Source organism: Sinocyclocheilus anshuiensis, unplaced genomic scaffold (genome assembly GCF_001515605.1).
Source record: "Sinocyclocheilus anshuiensis isolate Anshui unplaced genomic scaffold, SAMN03320099.WGS_v1.1 scaffold119, whole genome shotgun sequence".
NCBI classification, from domain to species: Eukaryota; Metazoa; Chordata; class Actinopteri; order Cypriniformes; family Cyprinidae; genus Sinocyclocheilus; species Sinocyclocheilus anshuiensis.
This window is the reverse complement of record NW_015549581.1, coordinates 1068379-1089905: the sequence shown is the minus strand read 5'-3', so window position 1 is coordinate 1089905 and position 21527 is coordinate 1068379. Positions and strand designations below refer to the sequence as shown.

At 34.7% G+C, this 21527-nt stretch overlaps 2 protein-coding genes and 1 long non-coding RNA gene across 3 annotated transcripts in view; 1 reads left to right on the top strand and 2 right to left on the bottom strand.

The window, feature by feature from the left end:
• Positions 1–12174: 12174 nt before the first annotated feature.
• Positions 12175–12583, bottom strand: LOC107657777 (uncharacterized). The gene is made up of 2 exons (XR_001630718.1): positions 12534–12583; positions 12175–12451 (listed from the first exon to the last, which is right to left on the bottom strand). It is a non-coding gene; the product is annotated as an uncharacterized LOC107657777 (long non-coding RNA).
• Positions 12584–13521: 938 nt separating this feature from the next.
• Positions 13522–19008, bottom strand: vim (vimentin). Its single transcript, XM_016446013.1, has 6 exons — positions 18367–19008; positions 17397–17457; positions 16116–16211; positions 14735–14896; positions 14120–14245; positions 13522–13746 (listed from the first exon to the last, which is right to left on the bottom strand). The coding sequence occupies exons 1-6, from the start codon at positions 18900–18902 to the stop codon at positions 13522–13524; spliced, it is 1206 nt and encodes a 401-aa protein (XP_016301499.1). The 5' UTR covers positions 18903–19008.
• A 669-nt stretch (positions 19009–19677) lies between these two features.
• The window catches only part of trdmt1 (tRNA aspartic acid methyltransferase 1), a 7327-nt gene continuing 5477 nt past the window's right edge, over positions 19678–21527 (top strand). Inside the window, exons 1-3 of the mRNA XM_016445978.1 lie at positions 19678–19839; positions 20116–20225; positions 20974–21050. Of these exons, the coding sequence (XP_016301464.1) occupies positions 19767–19839; positions 20116–20225; positions 20974–21050 (260 nt within the window). The 5' untranslated portion in view covers positions 19678–19766. The remainder of the gene's footprint in view (positions 19840–20115; positions 20226–20973; positions 21051–21527) is intronic.

Genomic DNA, 21527 nt, shown 5'->3' with positions numbered 1-21527 from the left:
TTTGTCATTAAAAAAAAATATAAATCACACACACACACACACACACACACACACACACACACACAAATAATATATATGTACACACACACACACACACCAGACTCTAAAAGCTTGCAATCAGTTTGGATAGAGATGCTATGTAAATTTACTGCATAATATTTTCATAATTTCAATCAGTTTTTAATAATAATAACAACTGAAGTAACTAAAAGTATTCTGCAGAAACTGTGGTTTCCATGGTAAATTTATTTTTTTGTGGGGCGGGGCATGTGGACATGTCTTCGTCCACAGTATGTTCCCCAACACAACAGGTGAAATAAAAACAAAATAAATTTCTGTCGCCATTCACCTGAAGGCTAGGAGCCAATTTTGGTGTCACTTAGCAACCACAAAAAATATGTGTCCTTTAGATTTGAGTCTTATTGCTGTGATCTGTTTTCACTAGGATTCTGTACAGTGTCAGAAGGTGTCAGATCTAAATCAGATGAGTGCGTTTAAGTGAAAATGAATGTTGTCTGGATATATGTTCTCGTAAAGAAGCGGTGAAGGGGTCATTCTATACGTGTCTTGTATTCACATACAGCAGCTGGTGCATAGTGATAATTAAACTGTCATATTAGTTAAATCCTATAGAGTTCTTCAGGGATGATGACCCATTCACGCAGTTTTAAAACATATAGCACCTGTTAAATTGCTGTATGGACGTTTACGCGACTCTCCCACATGACTGCAATGTGATCTACCTGCACGCACACAAGCTGAGTGGACGTTCCCATTCAGCTGTGTTTTTGAGCACCTGTTTTCCAAATCCCCCCTCACCCACCTGCACAGAAAACAGAGACCAAAGAACAGCGTCATTACCCAGAAACACCTGCTGTAAACCTGCTGAGATCAAAGAGTCACAGTGAGAGAAATAGTTATTTCTGGGTCATTAAAGGGTTAGTTTAACCAAAAATGGTTAACAATTCTATCATCATTCACTCAACCTCATGTCATTCCAAGCCTGCAAAACTTTCTTTCTTCAGCAGAACACAAACAAAATCTTTAGTAGAATGTTAATGCTGCTCTTTTCCATAAATTGAATGACAAAAATGACAATAAATAAATATATTTAAAAAAGTGGTCCCTACAACACTAAAAAATATTTATAATTTAATATATTGCAGAGAAATGTAATATATAGTAATATATAGCATATTATACTACGGGGCCGTTGAATGCTTGAATTTGATTGGCTGACGAACGTTCTAAGGTGTGCAGTTATTTTCAGGGAAATGCATGGCAAAAGTAGTTCCAGAAAAGTAGTTCCATCATCATAACTCGCACTCGCATCACCACATCGGGTGTGCATTATTTTCTAATAATTCAATAGCCTGTTATCAGTTATTCCTTACTTAATATACAGTATGTTGTTGTTGTATTTACATTTATTGCCATGTTAGCTTCACATACTATTTTGTTGTAGATACAGATTCAACATTTAATAAATTCAATCTAGTGCTGTCAAACGATTAATCGCGATTAATCGCATCCAAAATAAAAGTTTGTTTACATCATATATGCATGTGTACTGTGTATATTTATTATGTATATTTAAATACACACATACAGTATATATTTTGAAAATATTTACATGTACATATATATATTTATATTCTTATATTTTATATTATATATAAATATATTTAATATATAAACAAATTTTTTCTTAAATATATACATGCATGTGCTTGTATTTATATATACATAATATACAGAGTATACACACATATTATGTAAACAAAAACTTTTATGTTGGATGCGATTAATCACGATTAATCGTTTGACAGCACTAATTCAAACATTTAATAAAGACTAAACAATTTTGCACTGCATGTACCAAACAATTTAAAAGATTCAACAAAAAGATTCTTTAATTGTAATTAAAACTGTACTGTAACTTTCAGGGTCCATCTTACAAAACCATAAAAGTCAACTTTTCAAAGTTTGAAAGTTCTGGGGGGGGGAAGAAAAAAAAAAGACCTGATAAAAATGGTTGTCTCATCACATAAAAAATTGGAGATCTTCATTGTATGGAGAACACCAGCATGTACATTCTTCAAAATATCTCTTTTGGAGATACGGAAGAAAGAAAAAGCATAAGGTTATATATGGTGATCTCGAAATTGGATTGTAATATTCTAGGCATACAATCATCACACACATCACAACTATTTCAAAAGCAATGGTGTTTTACTACAGAACTGCTGTATAGTCAGTCCATGGCCAGTCACCAATTCACTCAAGCAATGCAACAAGTGCAAAAAACTCAGGGTCAGCCTACAGTGACACTCTGACAGAACGCCAGAGAGAAAGATATAAACCTCAAGGACACCAAGAGCAGAACGAAGCATGTTAACTTCTCTATCTCTGAGTGGGTGTAGCAGGATAAATAGCTTGGTTTATCTGATTCTGAAAAGACCATAGTCCACAAAACCCCACCCAGGACTCTCACCTCACAGGTATCCATGGCAACCAAACACAGCGCTCACAGGTTAAAAAAAATTGCCTTTTTTGTGGTTTCACAACATGCTATGTGCCTGAAACATTCAGCGTATTTACAGCTGTTGACACTCCAGTCAGAGCTCGTGTGGTTGGTTACATTTGTTTGGGGAGACAATTGTGTTGCAGTCTGGAAGAAACACAAGTAATGAGATCTCAACTGTTTCTCTAAGACAGCAATGAGATTCAGTGGAGAACAAATAGAGACTTTTCCTTCAGAAAATGACTCATGTATCTTGGTGGTTCTCAACTTCTTGAGTTAAAGGGATAGATTCTTCTGTTGATCACAAAAGAAAATATTATGAAGAATATTGGTAACCAAACAGGTGACTGCCATTGACTTTCATATTATGAAAAAATAGAAGTCAATGGCTACCAGCAACTGTCTGGTTATCACCATTCTTCAACATATCTTCTTTGTGTTCAGCAGAAGAAAGAAACTCATACAGGTTTGGAACAACTTGAGGGGGAATAAATGATGACAGAATTTTGAATCATTTTTGGTTGAACTGTCCATTTAAAATTAGTTAGAAAATATACAAGTTCAAAATAAAAATTAAATATTCATTTTAAATTAAATAAAAAATTGAACATATAATTAATAATAATTAAAATGTTAAAAAATTGGTAGCAAGTGGTGTATAAGTAATTTTAATCATGACCTTAAACATGACAATTCTGTATATATCAGCAAACTTCCAAAGGAGACTTAAAATGATTTAAAATATAATTATATATATATTTATATATAGTTAAAAAAAAGATTACATATTTAATTAAAATATTATTAAATTGATAAAATAAATAAATAATTTCAAAAATAAATAAATAAATATTTAAGCTTGTACCATCAGCAACTGTTGCATTTATTAAACTTCTGGAATAAAATAATAATAATAATAATTGTGGTTAATTGTTTTACTCTACAGAAACTGCTAGTTTCTCATAATAAAAAAGAAAAGAAGTTTGAAAAGAAGTATTTTCATCATACAGCAAAAGTACGTGAGAGAAAGATTTAAGTGAGGGCTTCGAATACTTCCCAGGACAATGGGGGGCCATGAATCCAAAATTTGAGAACTACTGCTCTAGAGTTGCATGGATCTCAATAACGACTCAAATTGTACTTAGTTCAGAGATCTCAATGTGATTATGAACTCAAACATTTCTCATCATTTTCCCATCATTCTCCTCCAAATGATATGGGGTGCGTTTCCCAAAAGCAACTATGGTCACAAGTTCCGTCGTTACCAATAGAGTTCAATGGAACTCACGACTATAGTTAGCTAACGATGGTTTTGGGAAATGCAAACCTGATAAGTGCCAACCACATTTATGTTATATCTTTCTCTAAAGGAATTCTTGGAGAAACATCTGATAAGGCTGATACTTAAAGGAAGCACAAGTGAGAAGTCTATAGAGTCTCTGGTGCAAACTCTGAGCAATAAAATCTCCTCTGGGAGTTTCCAATTCAGACTTCTGAAGACCTTGCGGTTATCACTCCTGGAGTACCAGCGTATCACAGCTGTCTGAACTTTGAACACCTAAATCACCTGTAAGTGCAAAACAAAGGTTAAGTGTAAAACAATCACAAAAAGGATCCTGAAGGAGTTTTCTATTGACTCATGAATGTTTAAGGAGCTCCTATGCCTTATTCAGAGGTGGAGAGAGAGAATAAGATGCTTTACGCTCCGTCGGTTCCACTCTACGTGTTCGTCTCCAGTTACCTGCTCATCACAGTGAGAGCAGCAAACACTTGTAAGAAACTCTATCGCTCCAACAACAGGCCTGATAAACCAATACACTTGTGTTACAGCTTCTGACACGCTCGGCTGCGCTCGCCGCATCAAATGTCTTGTTCAATAGTTTGTGTGATTGAGCTGCTAAAAGCCTAGTGTTAAGTTCAAGCAGACTATCTAGCTGGTTTAACTGAAGGTAATGAGTAGAGTGCATTGCAGAGGCTGTGATCGGTGGGTCTATGCTGCCCACCTCAGCACTCACAGACACCTCCACATCTCAAATCATGCAGATTTTAATGCTTCATTTAAATATCTTTCTTACTTATGCATACAATTAATGCTGCCATAATGTCATGTTGGAATAATTATAATTGATGAACGCACCTGAACTCCACTACAGTGTCTATTTTTACAGACCTTCTGAACTGGGAACATGTAAATAAGACAATTCATGTATTTTAATTATGCCATATACTGAAATAGAACTGAAGTTTTTAAATATTTGCCTTTTTTTAGTAAGTTTTCAAGTAAGGTTTGATGACCACTAACTGATTCTGATTAGACACAATTGCTCTCGTTTTGTCAAAATAGTGGTAAGTAAAAAGAGAAATGAAAGAGAATTGCCCAACACGTTCAATTCATTCTGACCAAAATCACATGGTGTCACATCATAATTAAACTATTAAGAAGAATCAAGTCAACTGTAGCAGTTGCAAGCAAAAGCAGTTGCACATGTTTTACAAAATGCTTACTGTGCACCAATAACGAGCATCTATGCACAATCAGCTTGTAACACTCCAAAGAGAAAGGAAAACTTGAAATCGCATCATATGACCCCTTTAAATTATATGTAGTACCTAATTCATTTAACTTACACCAAATGTTCTCCTCGAAATTTCAAGATTTTGGGACACGCGAGTTCCTGAATGTGATGAATGCTGGGCTTCACCTCAAATACCACTCCAAAGCAAAGCATGGATTTATTTGCATTCAAAGCAATAAACATCCATTTTGCCAACTTGGGACCGTCATGTGTACTTTTTGTCACACGCACGCACTCTCAAGTGGTCAAGACCGCAAGTGTGGGGACGGGACCTTACACAGCGTCACACCGGACACAAGTTCAAGTTTCACTGAACTATGATTTTTCTCTGTCTGCTGCCCTTCACATCACAGCTGAGGATAGTCTTGTGCAAGACGAGAAACTGCCTATGAAGTTAAAGGAAATTATAGCAAATAGCTCTCTCTAGGTATTAGACCTCTAAACTGGCCTAAACTAACCTTAAAAATTCAACTTTTAACAGTCATCTGTCAAGCTCTGACACTGATTTGGCGTCTCTGGAGATATGAGTCAGTCAGTCTACCACAGATGTTGAACGTTTGATGTCATGATACAGCGGAAACTGAACGTGAACATGCAAAGACTGATAACTTGGAGCCAGTGTTGTGGTTTTCCTACTTAATTGGATTATTTCAAAAATTCAAAAATTGCAGAGCTTTTTTATAACAGGTTTATTTAGACAAATGTGTACTTTCTAAGGAGTTTGCCATTCATAGATTCATTCCACATTGATGCTTGTGTGTAGATAAAACAGGAGTGAATGTGGAGAGAAGAGGAGAGAAGCAAAGAGCAAAGAGTATGTAAGCTATTAATAATAATGGTCTTGGCTGAGATCAGAAAATATCAGAGGGGATTTTAATTGAATATATGAAGAAAAAAATTGGAGAATTGGGGAAGTGAAGGGACAATATGCATTTTGAGGACAAAAATAGCCTTTAGACACATCAATCTATCATCTATCTATGTACATTTACATATTTTAATTCAGATATTTTCAATAACTTAAGAGGAATAAAATAGATTAAATAATCAAATTTAAACAAATATAAACTCATCCACAAAAAATGTAATACATAGAATAAATGGGGGGAAAAGTTTATTTTAAAGCTCTTTATGGGAATCCTGCAGCTGTCATCTGTGGACACAGGAACATTTTGGACTAGTTTTCATTCCTTTTGGGAGAGTTTTGTTTCAGTTTTGGCCTGAATTTTTTTCTCTGAGCTCTGGCAACCCTGCCTAGTGACTGCCTTGACAGAAAATGTGCAATGCCTCCTCCACCATGGAAATGAACAACTCTGAAGGCAATGTAATCACAATCCATATTATTTTACAGCACAAGACATGAGTCAAAAGAGCCATTTAGCATGAATCTGAGCTTTCAATCCCAGCAAAGTCACCATTCATCTGTCAAATGATTCTCCCTCCCAAAAGACCAATCATTCGTAAGATAAAAGACTTAAGACCTTTTTAAAGAACATGCACACACACAAATGCAGACTGTCAAAATGGCAGTCTCAAAATGAGAATCACATCTGCAGTGTGCTACAGAATTGTAGACCATTTACTATGGCACAACCCTGTTGAAAAATCCAGTAACTGCTTAGGTATGTTTTGAAGCATACGTAACAATGGCTCAATACAGTTGCTTAATTTTGGATTCAAAATACGTGACCCCATTACTACGTGACAACCCTGATTCCCTATTGGGAAAAAAAAACAGTATATGCTGGTTAGGTATGTTTTGAAGCATGGCTGCTGGTTTGAGCTGTTTTAAACTGGTTATGTGCTGGTCCTAAGCTGGTCCTGAGCAGGAGCTAGTTGCTTAGGATATACCTATCCTAGCATATACTGTTTTTTTTTTTTCAATAGGGAATCAGGGTTGTCACTTATTGTTTTCCATATGTTTAGTTGTTGACTCAAACAATATTTTGGCACACATTCATCTGTCACCTGGTAGAAGCTGCACAGGCAGATGGCAAAACAGACCAGTTTTGTGACATGTCCTCATCCTCAAAAACCAGCAATATTTGCTTTAATTTTAAAGACATTTTGTTTACTTTTACAATAAACCATTTGGTACTGTGTTTAAATAAAGTGTAACATTTCCTATGCTGAAGTCCAGAAGCAAAACAAGTTGAGATGCACTTTGCTAATTTCCAGGCAGTGTACAAAAACACAGTTTCAGAGATAACGCTTATTTAGGCCTAATCAATTAGATAATGCAGATATACCAAATGTGTTATTTCTGTGTAATACTGTACAGTAATATAAGTAGCTAAACTGGTACAACACAATAGATTGTACATGTATAAATTACAAATGGAAACATGTTGTTTTCAAATAGTCTTAAAGCAAATTTTTAACGGGTAAGATTTTACAAACAATAAAAAAAAACATTTTCTGTTTCTGGAATCAATAAGACAGAAGACGATAAAACAGATGGGATTCGAAATGAGGTAAACCACTCATTTACTGAACTCACAGTGTGCAACTGCTTTTCTCAGTAAAGTGCGCTCTGAAACAGACAGCTATCTTTTGTGACACAATCTGACACCAGAATTAGTTATAATGGTTCTCTGATTACTTTGCCCCTCTTGAGCACTGCAATTAATTCTGCTCTCATAGCTGAGTGTTAAACAAAAAAATTAGTGTTTCATCAAGGACTATGGTAATTAAAGCCTCATCCCTAGCAATTACCCCTTGTGATACGAAGAGGAAGAAGTTGCTCAGAAACGCTCATCTTTATTAAGGTCACTGCATGTCAAACATGAATAAAGCATAACTGATCTCTTCTGTCATTATCCTAGTCAGCCACGTGCAAATGCTTAAATATCTTTAGAATGTGTATTTGTACTTAATTGTACTTGAATTTTAATTTGTACTAGTTTTGCTTTAACACAAATAACTTTTAGGAGATAAATGTAATTATCTTGCTTTCAGCCCCCCAAAAATATGTTATAATATACGGACGACTGGTCATTATCACAAAATAAACAGTGACATTTAGACTTTTTTCCAAAATGTGTTACAATAACAAATACAGGCAAGCAATTATTCTAGTCACCCTGAAGGGGTTTATTTTGTGATTCAGACCAACTGAATGTTCATTATCCTGCTAATGATGTGGCTCCCTCCCAAATAAACAATGCATGGACATTCCAATGATTTGTATCGTGAAAAGCGCTGTACAAATAAACTTGACTTGACTTGACTTGACATGAGTTCATGATTTTTCTTATTTTGTATTATTCATATTATTATATTATGTGAGAAGAGAGCAGCCACAGAGCGATGCAAGAGAAATGAAACTAGTACAGTTACTAATACGTACGCAATACTTTTGTGAGAAAACAAATGTTTTGCAAGATAACACAAAGCTTCTCTGAAAACATAATGCTTTTGCAAGAGAACAAATATTTTGCAAGAAGACAAAGTTTCTCAGAAGAACACAATACTTTTTCTAGAGAATGCAAATATTTTGCAAGATAACGCAAAGTTTCTCAGAGGAACAAAATACTTTTGCGAGAAAATGCAAATATTTTGCAGGGTAATGCAAAGTTTCTCAGGGGAACATGGTACTTTTGCAAGAGAACGCAAATATTTTGCAAGATGACACAAAGTCTCTCAGAAGAACACAATACTTTTGCAAGAGAACACAGATATTTTGCAAGATGACACAAAGTTTCTCAGAAGAACACAATACTTTTGCAAGAGAACACAAATATTTTGCAAGATAACACAAAGTTTCTCGGAGGAACATAATATGTTTGTGAGAGAACCCAAATATTTTGCAAGATAATGCAAAGATTCTCAGGGGAACACGGTACTTTTGCAAGAGAACACAAATAATTTGAAAGATAACAAAGTTTCTCAACGCAATATTTTGCGTTGGAATGCAAATATTTTGCAAGATTGCACAAAGTTTCTCAGGGGGGAACAGTACTTTTGCGAGAGAACGCAAATATTTTGCAAGATAAGTTTCTCAGAGGAACACAATACTTTTGGAAGAGAACGCAAATATTTTGCAAGATAACGCGAAGTTCTTGGGGGAACACAATACTTTTGTGAGAGAAAGCAAATGTTTTGCGAGTGAATACAAAGTTTCTTGAGGGAGCACAGTATTTGTGCAAAATAATATCATATAGGGGCTCTGTACAATTGACCTATCAGAATGAAGTATTCCAGAGATCAAGTTGCTTCACAAAAAAATAACCTTTAAAAAAGGTAACGTATCTGTATATAAAGCTTAATTAACACATTAAAATGTTTGTATTGCAAGTACACAATAATGAATATATAATTCACAATAAGAACAGTGATGAGAACCTGCACTGCCATAAATGTTTATCAGCTTATTGTTTAGATTTACTATCATTTTTGTTGGTTTGAAAAAAGCAACATTCTCTGTTTTGTCAGAAATCTCTAGAGACCATCCCAATGCTCTCTCTCTCCTTTGTATCTCTCTCAGTTCTCCCATATCCCTGCTGATGACACAGATTGCCCTTCACAGTGAGGAGGTAATGAAATCTGTAATGGAACAGCAGGGCTGTGGACCATTTTGGATGCCTGAGATGAGTCCCTGCAGCTGCTAGACCTGCAATTACTGAATCAGAACAACACCAGTCAGGCACTTCCATGCTGGAGTTTGTTAAACACAGTTTAAGGGCCGAGTTGTCCATGTACTGTTCAAGTTTTATGGTAAGAGACACACACTGCCACTAAATACGTTTTCAGTTTAATTAAAAAATAGATTTTCTGAGCTTCTGCTTCTCTGTCTCTGTAGTCTCTGTCTAATAATTTTTAATTTGGACAGTATTAGTGATTAAATGATGCTGCTATACGGGCACATTCTTCTCATCAGACCCTGCGTGTTCATGATTGTAATCAAGCATAGATCATTTCTTCCTGTCTTTCACTTAATCAAACAGTGTAAGAAGGAAAGTAGTTTGGAAAGTAGTTTGTAGTTTGTTGTAGGTTAAATCACTCACTCACTACAAATAAATGAATGTCTTTGCGTTAGAAACAAAATATCAACATTCATTTTGACATTTTGAAATGTGCTTGTACTCAGTTTTGATTCCAGGTGGTGCACTATGGAAGCAAAAAATTAAAATTAAAATTAAATTAAATATATAAAAATAAAAAGATAGCAGTCTTTTCCCCTCACAATAAAAAATAAAATAAAATAAAAAATACCGCTTACATTTTTTTTTCTCAGAATTCTGATTTTATTTTGTGCAATTCTGACTTTTTTTTTTTTACTTTAAATTGGAAGATTAAATCTCACAATTCTGAATTTTCTCAGTTTTTTTTCTCAGAGTTTATATCTTAATTTTTTTAAACATTTACAGTGGGTACGGAAAGTATTCAGACCCCCTTAAAATTAATGAGGAAAAATAAATAACTTAAATGATTTTAGCAAATGGCTGCAATATAACAAAGAGTGAAAAATTTAAGGGGGTCTGAATACTTTCCGTACCCACTGTATATCTTACAACACATTATTTCTCGCAAATCAGATTTTATTTATTAATTCTTTATCTCTCTTTATTTTCTTAACCTGCAAACACTATCATAACCAACAATAATTGTTACAAAAATACTATAGATAAACTTTGCTTACTGCTTCTCTTTCTTCTTCTGTCTTATTTTTCTGTTTACAATAACATAAACATAGAACTTAATTCAGTTGAAACCCATGTCCACTAGAGAGCAGACAAGTAAAAGTTTTGGACCATAGAAATGGAACTGGATGCAGAACGGTTCCATTTACATGCTAATGCCTTCACTCTGCAATGTAAACAACATTTTTAATTGCCTTAACCCTGTAACGGTCATATAAGAATAAGTATAATTGAATTCAAATATAAAGTATTTCAGTTTTAACTAGTTTATTCCATGCATGATAGAATGTCTGGATTTCCTCAGCCTATAATTGGATTTATTTAATGATAGTTATTAAAATATTATTTTAATCAGGTGAAGGCAATAGAAAAATGTTGTTTACAGAGCAATAACATTTAGTTTAGCTATACTTCAATTTGATATTAACTGAGTCGTTAGAATTTTCATGCTTTTTGGAGTTTTGTAGGTTATTATAGTTAACTAAAACCATAAAAAGTTACATTTTCATTACCTGAAATAAAATAAACATCATCTGGAGTAAAATAAAATTATAAAAGACTTATTTTATTTCATGCTAGTTGCCAAGGCAACATTCCTCTATTTAATTTACTTTAATCTGGTGTACTGAAATTAATAAATACGAGAAATATTAAAAAAGACAAAACCACACATCAAAATTACTAAAATTATAAAGAAAATATACAAATAAAATGTAATTTAACAAAAACTATAATCTGTGATCTCAATGATACTAAAATAACACTGGTACAAGGGTGTTTTAAGATATTGGTTTAATTTCAACAGAGTTGGCTTAATATCTTAATATTTTATAGAATCAATGCCAATATGCTAAATCCTCCTTCAGACTGGCACGATTTGCCTGGTCTTTACCCTTTGCTTTCACCCTCGGGAAAAAATGGATTTGGGATTAGCTCTTAGTTATGAAGGTACATAAAATCATATCAGAAAACATGTGGAGGTCTTGAAACTGGGGGTTGATTGGCAGCTATTTAAGCATGCCGAGAACTAATCACTAAACATGATGAGATGATGATCTCATTAGAGCTCACCCATTAGGACTAATGCTTGTGCTCGACAAATTATCTTTAATTAGATCATAGAAATATTCTTGTGTTGCTCATTGCCCGGATAGATCCTGCTAATCTGTTTATTTTTATGACGTAGAAGATTTTACTGCGCAACAGAGAAGCATTTCAAAAAGCCCCTCAGATGTTTAGCTCATTTGGCACGGTAATAAGAAATGAAGGACAAATACTCTTCATAAAAGAAAGCAATCTGATTATTCTTTAAAAGGTTTATTGAATTTGTGGAAATTTGTCGACAGTTTGGTCTTCTTGTGATGCAAGTTTTTGGTCATTTGCAATAATTATACAAAACAGTAAAAGGTGTAGCAGTATTGCTGTGGTCTTCAACAGTGTAAACTACAGACATCCTGGTAAACATAAACCTGGATAAAGCTGGTTTATTCAGTGGCCTACGTTATCTTTTCAGCTCTAATACAGCTCTATCAACAGACCGCTCTAAAGGCACTTTAAAGCTCTTTTTCTTTTTTACTCTCAACAGAAACAACAAAAGAAACTCCATTCCTCCTCGTTCTACTCCAGCATGGATCTTCAGCTCTCTAGTGGCCCTACTGGTCACATGCGGCTCATTCCAGATCATCATGTTGGGTGGACTCGTTAATTATCTGCAGTGGATGAAAGGTCAGAAGGTCGTGATTTTCATATTGTAACTTAATAACACGTGTAAAGACTTGTTATGCCACTCACATGTCCATCTCTGGTCTCGATGGTATATTTAAAAAATGTCGGTTACGGAATGCATCTTGAATTTCAATTGTTTCATGCCCAAACTATGTTTATTCCCACTGCATGTAAACGTATATTTGATTTGATTTAACTGGATGCTATTTTAACAAAATATAGGACATGGGATGCATTTTCTTCTCCATTTTAAAAAGCGATAAGCCTATTTATTTTACTATCATAATTATTCATGATTATGTGCTGTAATAAATTATTTGCATTCAGCATTGTTTTTCCACTCTTCACAATTTTTTAAGGATGAACTAAAAAATACTGTACCTCGAAGGGTTAATGATGAGAGGTTGGGGAATGGTGTGGTGATCCTAGAAAGAAAAAGAAAAGAGAGAAATAATATGTAAAAACCAATGTTAAGTAAAAAAAAAAACATATTTGTAATATATTTTAAATAGTCAAGTCTAAAAGTTTCACTCAGTTTTTCCCCTCATTAAAAAGGTTGTATATTTATAGTCTTAGTAAATTAAAACTGATATATTTTACAGTGAGAAGGTCACCATGTTGAGGTCAAGTGACCAGCCAAATACTATTTGCATTATTTAATTAATTCATTTCAGTTAAATTATTTTGTGAGCAAAAGATAACGTCTAGTTACCAGGGTTAAACATGTTTTTAATAGTTTTTGTTAATACTATTAAAAATATTTTGTTAATTGAAATTAAGCTGACATAAAATAAAAGAATTGAATGAAAATTAAATAAAATAAAAAACTGAAAATAGAAAAGTAAAAGCTAATTCACAATGTTAATAAAAAATATAATAGCATATACTAAATACTAAAATAACACTGCTTTCTACCATCAAATCAGTAACCAAAACTCATGTTCCCGCGTTTATTCCACTAGGTGTCACTATAAGTCCATGCTGAATGTGCCTTTAAAGAAAAGCTAAGAATACAAAGTCAATACAAAGAAATTCTATTTGCAAAAGCAAACATTCACCTGCTTTCTTCCCCTTCCAGCAGCTTCCTGTAGGTGGCGATCTCAATATCCAGGGCCATTTTAACGTTCAGCAGATCCTGGTATTCACGTAGATGGCGCGCCATCTCATCCTTCATATTGCGGGTGTCGTCCTCTAGATGAGCGATGGTGTCCTGGTAACCAGATGCCTCCATGGAGAAGTTATCTTCCATCTCTCTCATCTGACGCTCCAGGGACTCATTCTGAAATGATGAATCTGATAATTAGTCATTTAAACAGTCGTAATATAAAGCTCTTTAATAAATGCTAATTATAGTTAACTAAATCTAAAATAATTTTTTTTTTTTTTACTTGAAACTAAATAAACATGAACTAAAATTAAATTAAATTATATAAAAAGCAAAAATATTTCTCATGTTAATTTCGTTTAACTTGATGTACTAAACTAAAACTAAAACTGAAATCATCAAATCATTCAAAAATGACAATAACAACTTACTAAAACTTCAAAAATTTAAATGAAAACAGAAAATAAAAATATGAATAAAATCTATAATAGTATCTCAATGATACTAAAATAACACTGAAGCTAATATAATGTTCTCCAGTACTTACAGTTCCCTTAAGAGCTTCTAAGTCGCAGGTGAGAGATTGAAGTTGGCGGCGATAGTCATTGGCCTCCTGCTTGGCCAGACGGATCACTTCGTTGTTACGGGCAGCAGCTTCTGATAGGTCAGCAAACTACAAAAAAGAGAAAGTGTGAGATGAAGATAAAGCTACATCTGCCTCTCTGACTTTTGTTTTCTATTTACAACTGAAGGCCACTGATGACTGTGCTGGTTTCATGTTTGAAGATCTAGGTTAATAGATCAATCGGTCCATTAGGATGATTAATACTGTGACAGAGGAGCAGATGGCTTCTAAATCCACACAAACCTCTCTGTCGACCATCTGCCACGTCTTAAGGAGTTGATTCCTCAAACATCTCACACTGTCTTTCAGATCAGATCCTTTCTTGTATTGTTTCATTGTTCATTTGTAACTTAACTAAGTTCTATCTGATGTTTCTATCTCAGGTGTTTCTCCACAAACTGTATTTATTATTGCTGCAAGTAAATCTGTATTAGATACAGAAAAGATATGGAATATGGGAACATTTTTTCCCCTCCTTTCAAAAGTTGAGATGCCTGTTTTTTATTAGAATTATCTATTTTATTATGAGAACCTGACCTTGGATTTGTACCACTCCTCAGACTCCTGGAGGTTCCTGGAAGCCAGAGTCTCGTACTGCTGCCGGACGTCTTTCAGGGCAGCGGTGAGGTCAGGTTTGGCCACCTCCATATCAATCTGCACATGCTGTTCCTGGATCTGAATCTGCAGTTCAGCAAGTTCCTGTGGAGATGTTGGAAAAATGTACTTTAACAATCCAAATGCACAGTTTGAAACCTATCTTTTACTGTAGCATTTTTACAGTCTTTTACCGTTAAATTCACGGTCATTTTTTACAGTGTGAATATTGCATTGTACACTGTTGTTCAAAAGTTCAAGGTCAGTACAATACAGTAATATTGTGAAATAGTAATGCAATTTACAATAACTGTTTTCTATGTGAATATATTTTAAAATGCATGCAAAACTGAATTTTCTGCATCATTACTCCATTCTTCAGTGTCACATGATCCTTCAGAAGTCATGCTAATATGCTGATTTGCTGCTCAAGAAACATTTATTATCAATAATATTGAAAACAGTTTAATATTTTTGTGGAAATAGAAATCATTTGTTACCTTATAAGTATTATTGTACATTATAATTTGTTTAATTTGTATAGTTTATTTGTTACAATATAAGTATTATAAGTATTTTTGTCATTTTTGATTAATTTAATGCATCCTTGCTAAATAAAAGTATTCATTTCTTTCAAAAGAATATCTGACTGACCCCAGCTATTGAATGGTAATGTATAATAATTGTGTGCCATAATTTTTGGTGTTTGATTTGAACGTAAACTGAACAAATCTCATTCTGAAATACAATAGCAGTAGTTTGTTAGCCCTGAACTAATGTACTTCCTGATCCTGAAACAATGTCTCCGCTTTATTCTCTTGGAATTACGCCCCATTTAATCACTATGGCAACAAGTCACACATGCCTGACAATCCCCTGATATTAACAAGCCCAACAAAAGTGTCAGTCAGCCAGAAAACCACGACTGTGAGAAGAATGGTTGAATGGCCAGAGGAAATTTTATTCATTTTATTGTTCAGAGCTACTCTTTTATGGCTCAGGAGTTGTTGTTTTTTAAACCATGAGCTTTGTCTTGTATGTTTCTCCTAAAATTCATTAGAAGAATAAATTATGCATGTATAAACTTATAGAATTTGGTCTCAGAAGAATGTAATAAGAAAGGTTTCAATTTGTATCAAAATCTCTCATTTTTTAATTCATGCCCTGATCTTTTCTGACACTCTCGAGGAGACACGTGACATTATTGGGGTGAAAATAATGTAAAAATTGACATTTGCATTTCATGTTAATGCTATGAATGAGAAACACCTAAGATATTAATGACATCTCATTTTGATGTTTCTCTCTTCAGGTGGTTCAGTACCTCATCATGAAGCTTCTTCAAGAAAGCGATCTCTTCTTGCAAGGATTCCACCTTTCTCTCCAGGTCCAGACGAGCCAGGGAGGCATTATCAACATCCTGTGGGCATAACACATATAAAATATTCATCAGATTTATTTGTATAAACCTAGGAGACATTTCTCCTAAAAATGTTGTTTTAAACTTCCACTTGTGTTTCCTATGAGTTCTACACAGTTCCCTTTTCTCATTCTTCTATTCCTTTGCACTAAAATAATCACATTATACACTACAGTTCAAAAACTTGGGGTCATTTTTTAAATGTTTTTGAGAACAGTCTCTTATCCTCAACAAGGCTGCATTTATTTGGACAAAAATACAGGAATATTGGGAAATATTATTAGTTTTCTATTTTAACATATTTTAAAATGTAATTTATTCCTGTGACGCAAAGCTGAATTTTCAGCATCATTACTCCAGTCTTCAGTGTCACATGATCCTTCAGAAATCATTCTAATGTGCTGATTTGATGCTTAAGAAACATATCCTATTATTATCAATGTTGAAAACGGTTGTGTTCCTTAATGTTTGTGCAAACCACAATACATCCTAAAAAAAAAACTCATTTTGTTTAGGATTATTTGACGGATAGAACAGGATTTATTTAAAATAGAAATCTTTTGTACCATTATATAAATGTTTGTACTGTCAATTTTGATCAATTAAATGCAACCATGCAGTTGTATTAACGAAAGTATTAATTTCTTTTAAAATAATCTTATTGACCCCAATCTTTTGAATGGTAGTTTATGTAAATTCTTTTAAGCTATTCCTTTCTGAAGTGAATAACAATAGCTTGCCTGCTGCTAACTGTTTGTAGTGCTGCAGCTGGTAGTGGCAGACACCCTTTAAAGCACACACACATAAACACACACACACACACACACACACACACACACACACACATCCTCTCCTCTGTGTCCATAAGTCACCAGTGTACCCTGGTTAACACTGGCCCCTCCCACTCATACAACAGTTTGCTTTGTCATGAACGTCCAGCCTGTTCTCAGACAAAGCTTTCTTTTCAGTTGCTTGTCTAAATCTGATGCCGGACAAGAGGGCAGCTTGACCAGGCCTGCACTGACCCTTTTATTGTGAGGAGACAATCAGTAGCGTCTTGCAAACACTGACTGGAACGCTAACTGATCACATTGTAATTGTGGCTGCGGTAGCACCCAATCAAACATCAGGTCCAAGAACACATATAAAAATGGTTGTGGTTTCTCTGAACATGTGAAGATGTACCTGTCTGAAGCCCCGAAGGGTGTTCTCCGCATCCTCTCTCTGGAGCATCTCTTCTTGAAGTCTGAAAATGAGATGAATATTTAAGCAGAGCCACACCCTGTATAACACAACCAAACCCACTGGAGCATCTCATCGGCACAATAAGAAAGCCTTTGACAACAAACTAAATAAAATAAATGTATTGTCTTTGGCTGTATCAAAAAATTAAACAAATAATGGGTTGTTTTTAACCTGGTAACGAGAAAACACTATAAAGAAGAGCTTTGTCCTGACAGAAATTCAACTAATCTTACAGAGTAAATAATAATAATAAAAATGTAGTTTTGTTTAAGGCATTTATATATGAATTTAGCCTATATTTTATTTATATAAATATAAATATAAAACCTAAGACAACATTTATTTGACCTGGTAAAGAGAAAGCTTTGTCCTGAGAGAAATTCAACACCATATTACACCAGCAAAAAAAAAAAAACATAATATGGGATAACATCTAAATAAACAGGTTTTATGTATTTCAGAAATATTATTAAATATACTAATATGACTAAATCAACCTATCTTAGGTTACACTAATAAAAATAATTTTAAGGATCAAGGCAGGTAGAACCAGCTTCTTAATGCAATGACAGTACATTTTCAGTTATCAGTAAATGAACATTTAAACTCAAAACAATGTATATAAATTTATATATAGGATTTTAGAGATAGACACTCTAAATCTTCAACTTATACATTGTTTTGTTGTATAAATGCACCTTTAAAATGCATTTATGAATGCATTTTTCTTATTAGCTATACAGTTCTGTTGGTGATATGAAATACGAAATGGCAATAATATGATTTTAAACCCTTGTTTGCAAAAAAAGTATTTTTATAAACTCATGCACTTGGCAGACATTTAATGTTATTTTACACTTATAAAGTTTTGGTTTGTTTGCACAGTCTCTTGGACAATGTTTGGCCATACTTCTCTTTGAGGCGCTCGATGTCCTCTCCCATATTGTCCCGGTCCACCTCCACCGTGGACTTCTCGTTGGTGAGCTGGTCCACTTGTCTCCGGAGTTCTCTCATCTCATCTTCGTACAGATCACTGACCCGGGACGAGCCTTTGCCCCGCATCTGCTCCAGCTCCGCGATCAAGATCTTATTCTGCTGCTCCAGAAATCTCACTTTCTCGATGAAACTGGCAAACCTGTCGTTGAGATGCTGCATCTCCGCTTTCTCATTGGTTCGGTTGGCTTTAAACTCGGTGTTGATGGCCTCGGCGAGCCCGAAGTCCAGCGTATCGGTGGCGAGTCTGGGCAGCGGCGCGCTGGTGCGCACCCTCGCGCCCTTGCTCATGTAGATGGATGGAGACGCGGAGGACGCGCTGCTGTAGGACACCCGCGAGCTTGTGCGCACCGGGCTGCTGTACTGCCGGCTGGAGTAAGTGGACCGAAGCATCGCTGGTCGCTCTCCACCGAACATCCTTTTGTAAGAAGATGTGTTTGGTCGGCTGGCCATTGAAATCCTTTAGTTCTGGGGTATTGTTGAAGTCAGCGTCTACTTTCACGAACTACCGCACCCTGTCCAGACCAACCGAGACCACTGCAGAGGTTCTGCTTGCATTTATAGTCTACTCCCTATGCTAATGACATAACGGTGCAGGGAGCTTTAGTGACGCAGAAGCGCCGTCGGGGCGGAGGAGTAGAATGTGCCTCTCCATAACTACCAATGAAAGAGTTTGACTCTGGCAACACCAGGAGAGTAGCCTATATTCACTTTTGTATCATTTGTTTTTCCGTTTAATAAATGCATTTTCGTATAATGTTTAATATTAGCTGTATTTGCATTGTATTTAAATTGTATAATATACATAATAAACGATAAATATTCAGTTTATTTATCCATTCATTCGTTTACCGGTAAATACAAAAATTATTAGCTCATTTCTGTTTTTTAAATAATAGATTTTTAAAATATTTTTTAGATGTTTTGTAGGCTATTATATAAATATTTGTTATTTATTTATATATTTTACAAAATAATATAAACAATTTATTAAACAATATTTGAATATTTTTAGTTAAGTAAAATCTACTGACAAGATAACATGCAAACAAACATACATTTTTTTTGAAGGTATTGTCATCTACTGTTACTATTTTAAATGAAAATTACATTTTAATAGGTTATAATAATAATTATTATTATTGTTGTATTTTATTTGATTTATTTATGAAGAATAAGAATAAAATAAGAGAAAGAAAACTAATGCGGAACGTTTCGTCAATGCACTTGTTTCTAGAGGATCATGTTCGGGAGCGCACACATGTGGCACGCTTGAGACGCTGTCAAAATATCATAAACATTATTCAGCAGTAAAAGATGGAGACCATGGAGCCACTCCGTGTTCTGGAGTTATACAGCGGAATAGGAGGGATGCATTATGCTTTAAAGGGTACGTCATTTGGTCTAAATTTGTAGCGATTATGCATAACATGACTGACACAGGATCAGTTGCAGAGGCTCTGTCTAGAAAATGATTGACACGCTGGTGGTGTTTATGAGTCTCTTGTATGATCCCCACAGGTGTCACTCTTCCCTTACTGCACATTTGCAGTGCGTTTTCTTCATAAATAAAATGTGACATGAAGAAAAGTTCATGTGTTTCTTTAGAATTGTGTTGTGAAGACTAGCTAATTCTCAATAGTTGAAATGTGTGCGTTTCTTTCAGAGAGCTCAGTTCCTGCTGAAGTTGTTGCTGCTGTGGATGTCAACACAACAGCCAATGAAATCTACAAACACAACTTCCCCAATACCCCACTCCTGCCAAAAACTATCGAGGTCAGTGCTTGCCCTCATGAATCTCAGTTGGTTATGAAAATGATTAAACACATTTTGTTTGAACGCACAAGCGGCTCCCATTTTGCAAATGTATACAGACAATAATACATAATCTAACAAGTAAGATAATCATGACTGACTTCTTTTTTGCATTTTTTGCCCGGAGTTATGTCAGATTATTGACCTTTCTGCAACTCAAACAGCTCGTGTAAGCAAAATCTGTCTTATTTAACTGATTTATTGCATTCGTAACAACATGTCTCTTTTGTAACATCCTTAAAATGATGTTTCTTGGTTAATTCTATCAGCACATAGTCTCATGACTGCGTTTTTAAAAGCAATAGGAGGTAAAAGTGTAACTGAGTGGTTTTTGTGGTGGTTAAAGGTTCTGTGCTTCGTCAGCATGGTAATGATGTACCTGCCACTGACCTCAGTTCGTAAGAATATAAAACAATGCATGAAAGAATGGATAGAGGTTTAAAGAGTGATAATGAAGATGGATTCGATATTTAAATGACATTATTGTGGCGTAAATCTGTCTTTGTAAATTTATTTTTGAATGTATAAGAATGTTTACAGATCAAGACTTATGCAAGATTAAATAACTTAATATTTTTGCTTTATAACATTGAATTGTTCTAAGTGTGAGGTTGTTTTTTTTTTTTTGAAGAGCAGTTATTTATTTATTTATGTCTTTATTTTTTAAGTATAGTTGTTTAATAATAGTTATTTTGGCTTTGTCTATCAGGGAATGACGTTACACGATTTTGACAAACTGAACTTTGACGTGATTTTGATGAGCCCACCATGTCAGCCGTTCACCAGGTGATCAGCATGTTTTTCTTGTTCATTGAAGAAGTAGTTCACACAAAACAATAATTTTTATTTTTGCATGCATGTTTAAAATTGTATGACTTTCTTTTTTTTTTAAAGGGGTCATATGATGCTTTTTTAAAGATCATTATTTTGTGTATTTGGTGTAACAGAATATGTTGACATGCTTTAATGTTCAAAAAACACATTCTTTTTCAAATACTGTACATTATTGTAGGTCCTCTATGCCCCGCCTCTCTCAAACGCTTCGTTTTCTACAAAGCCCCCTCCTTTGACAAGCGCAGTCTGCTCTGATTGGCCAGCTGACCCAGTGCATTGTGATTGGCCGAACACCGCAAGCACTCGTCGGAAATGTAACGCCCCTTACCATAATCGCGAGCTTCAGCTTTCAAAATAAATGTAAAGACAGAGCCCGAAAGGGGAACAGAGTCACGTGACAGACACAGTGATGAAGCTGGTATGTGTTTG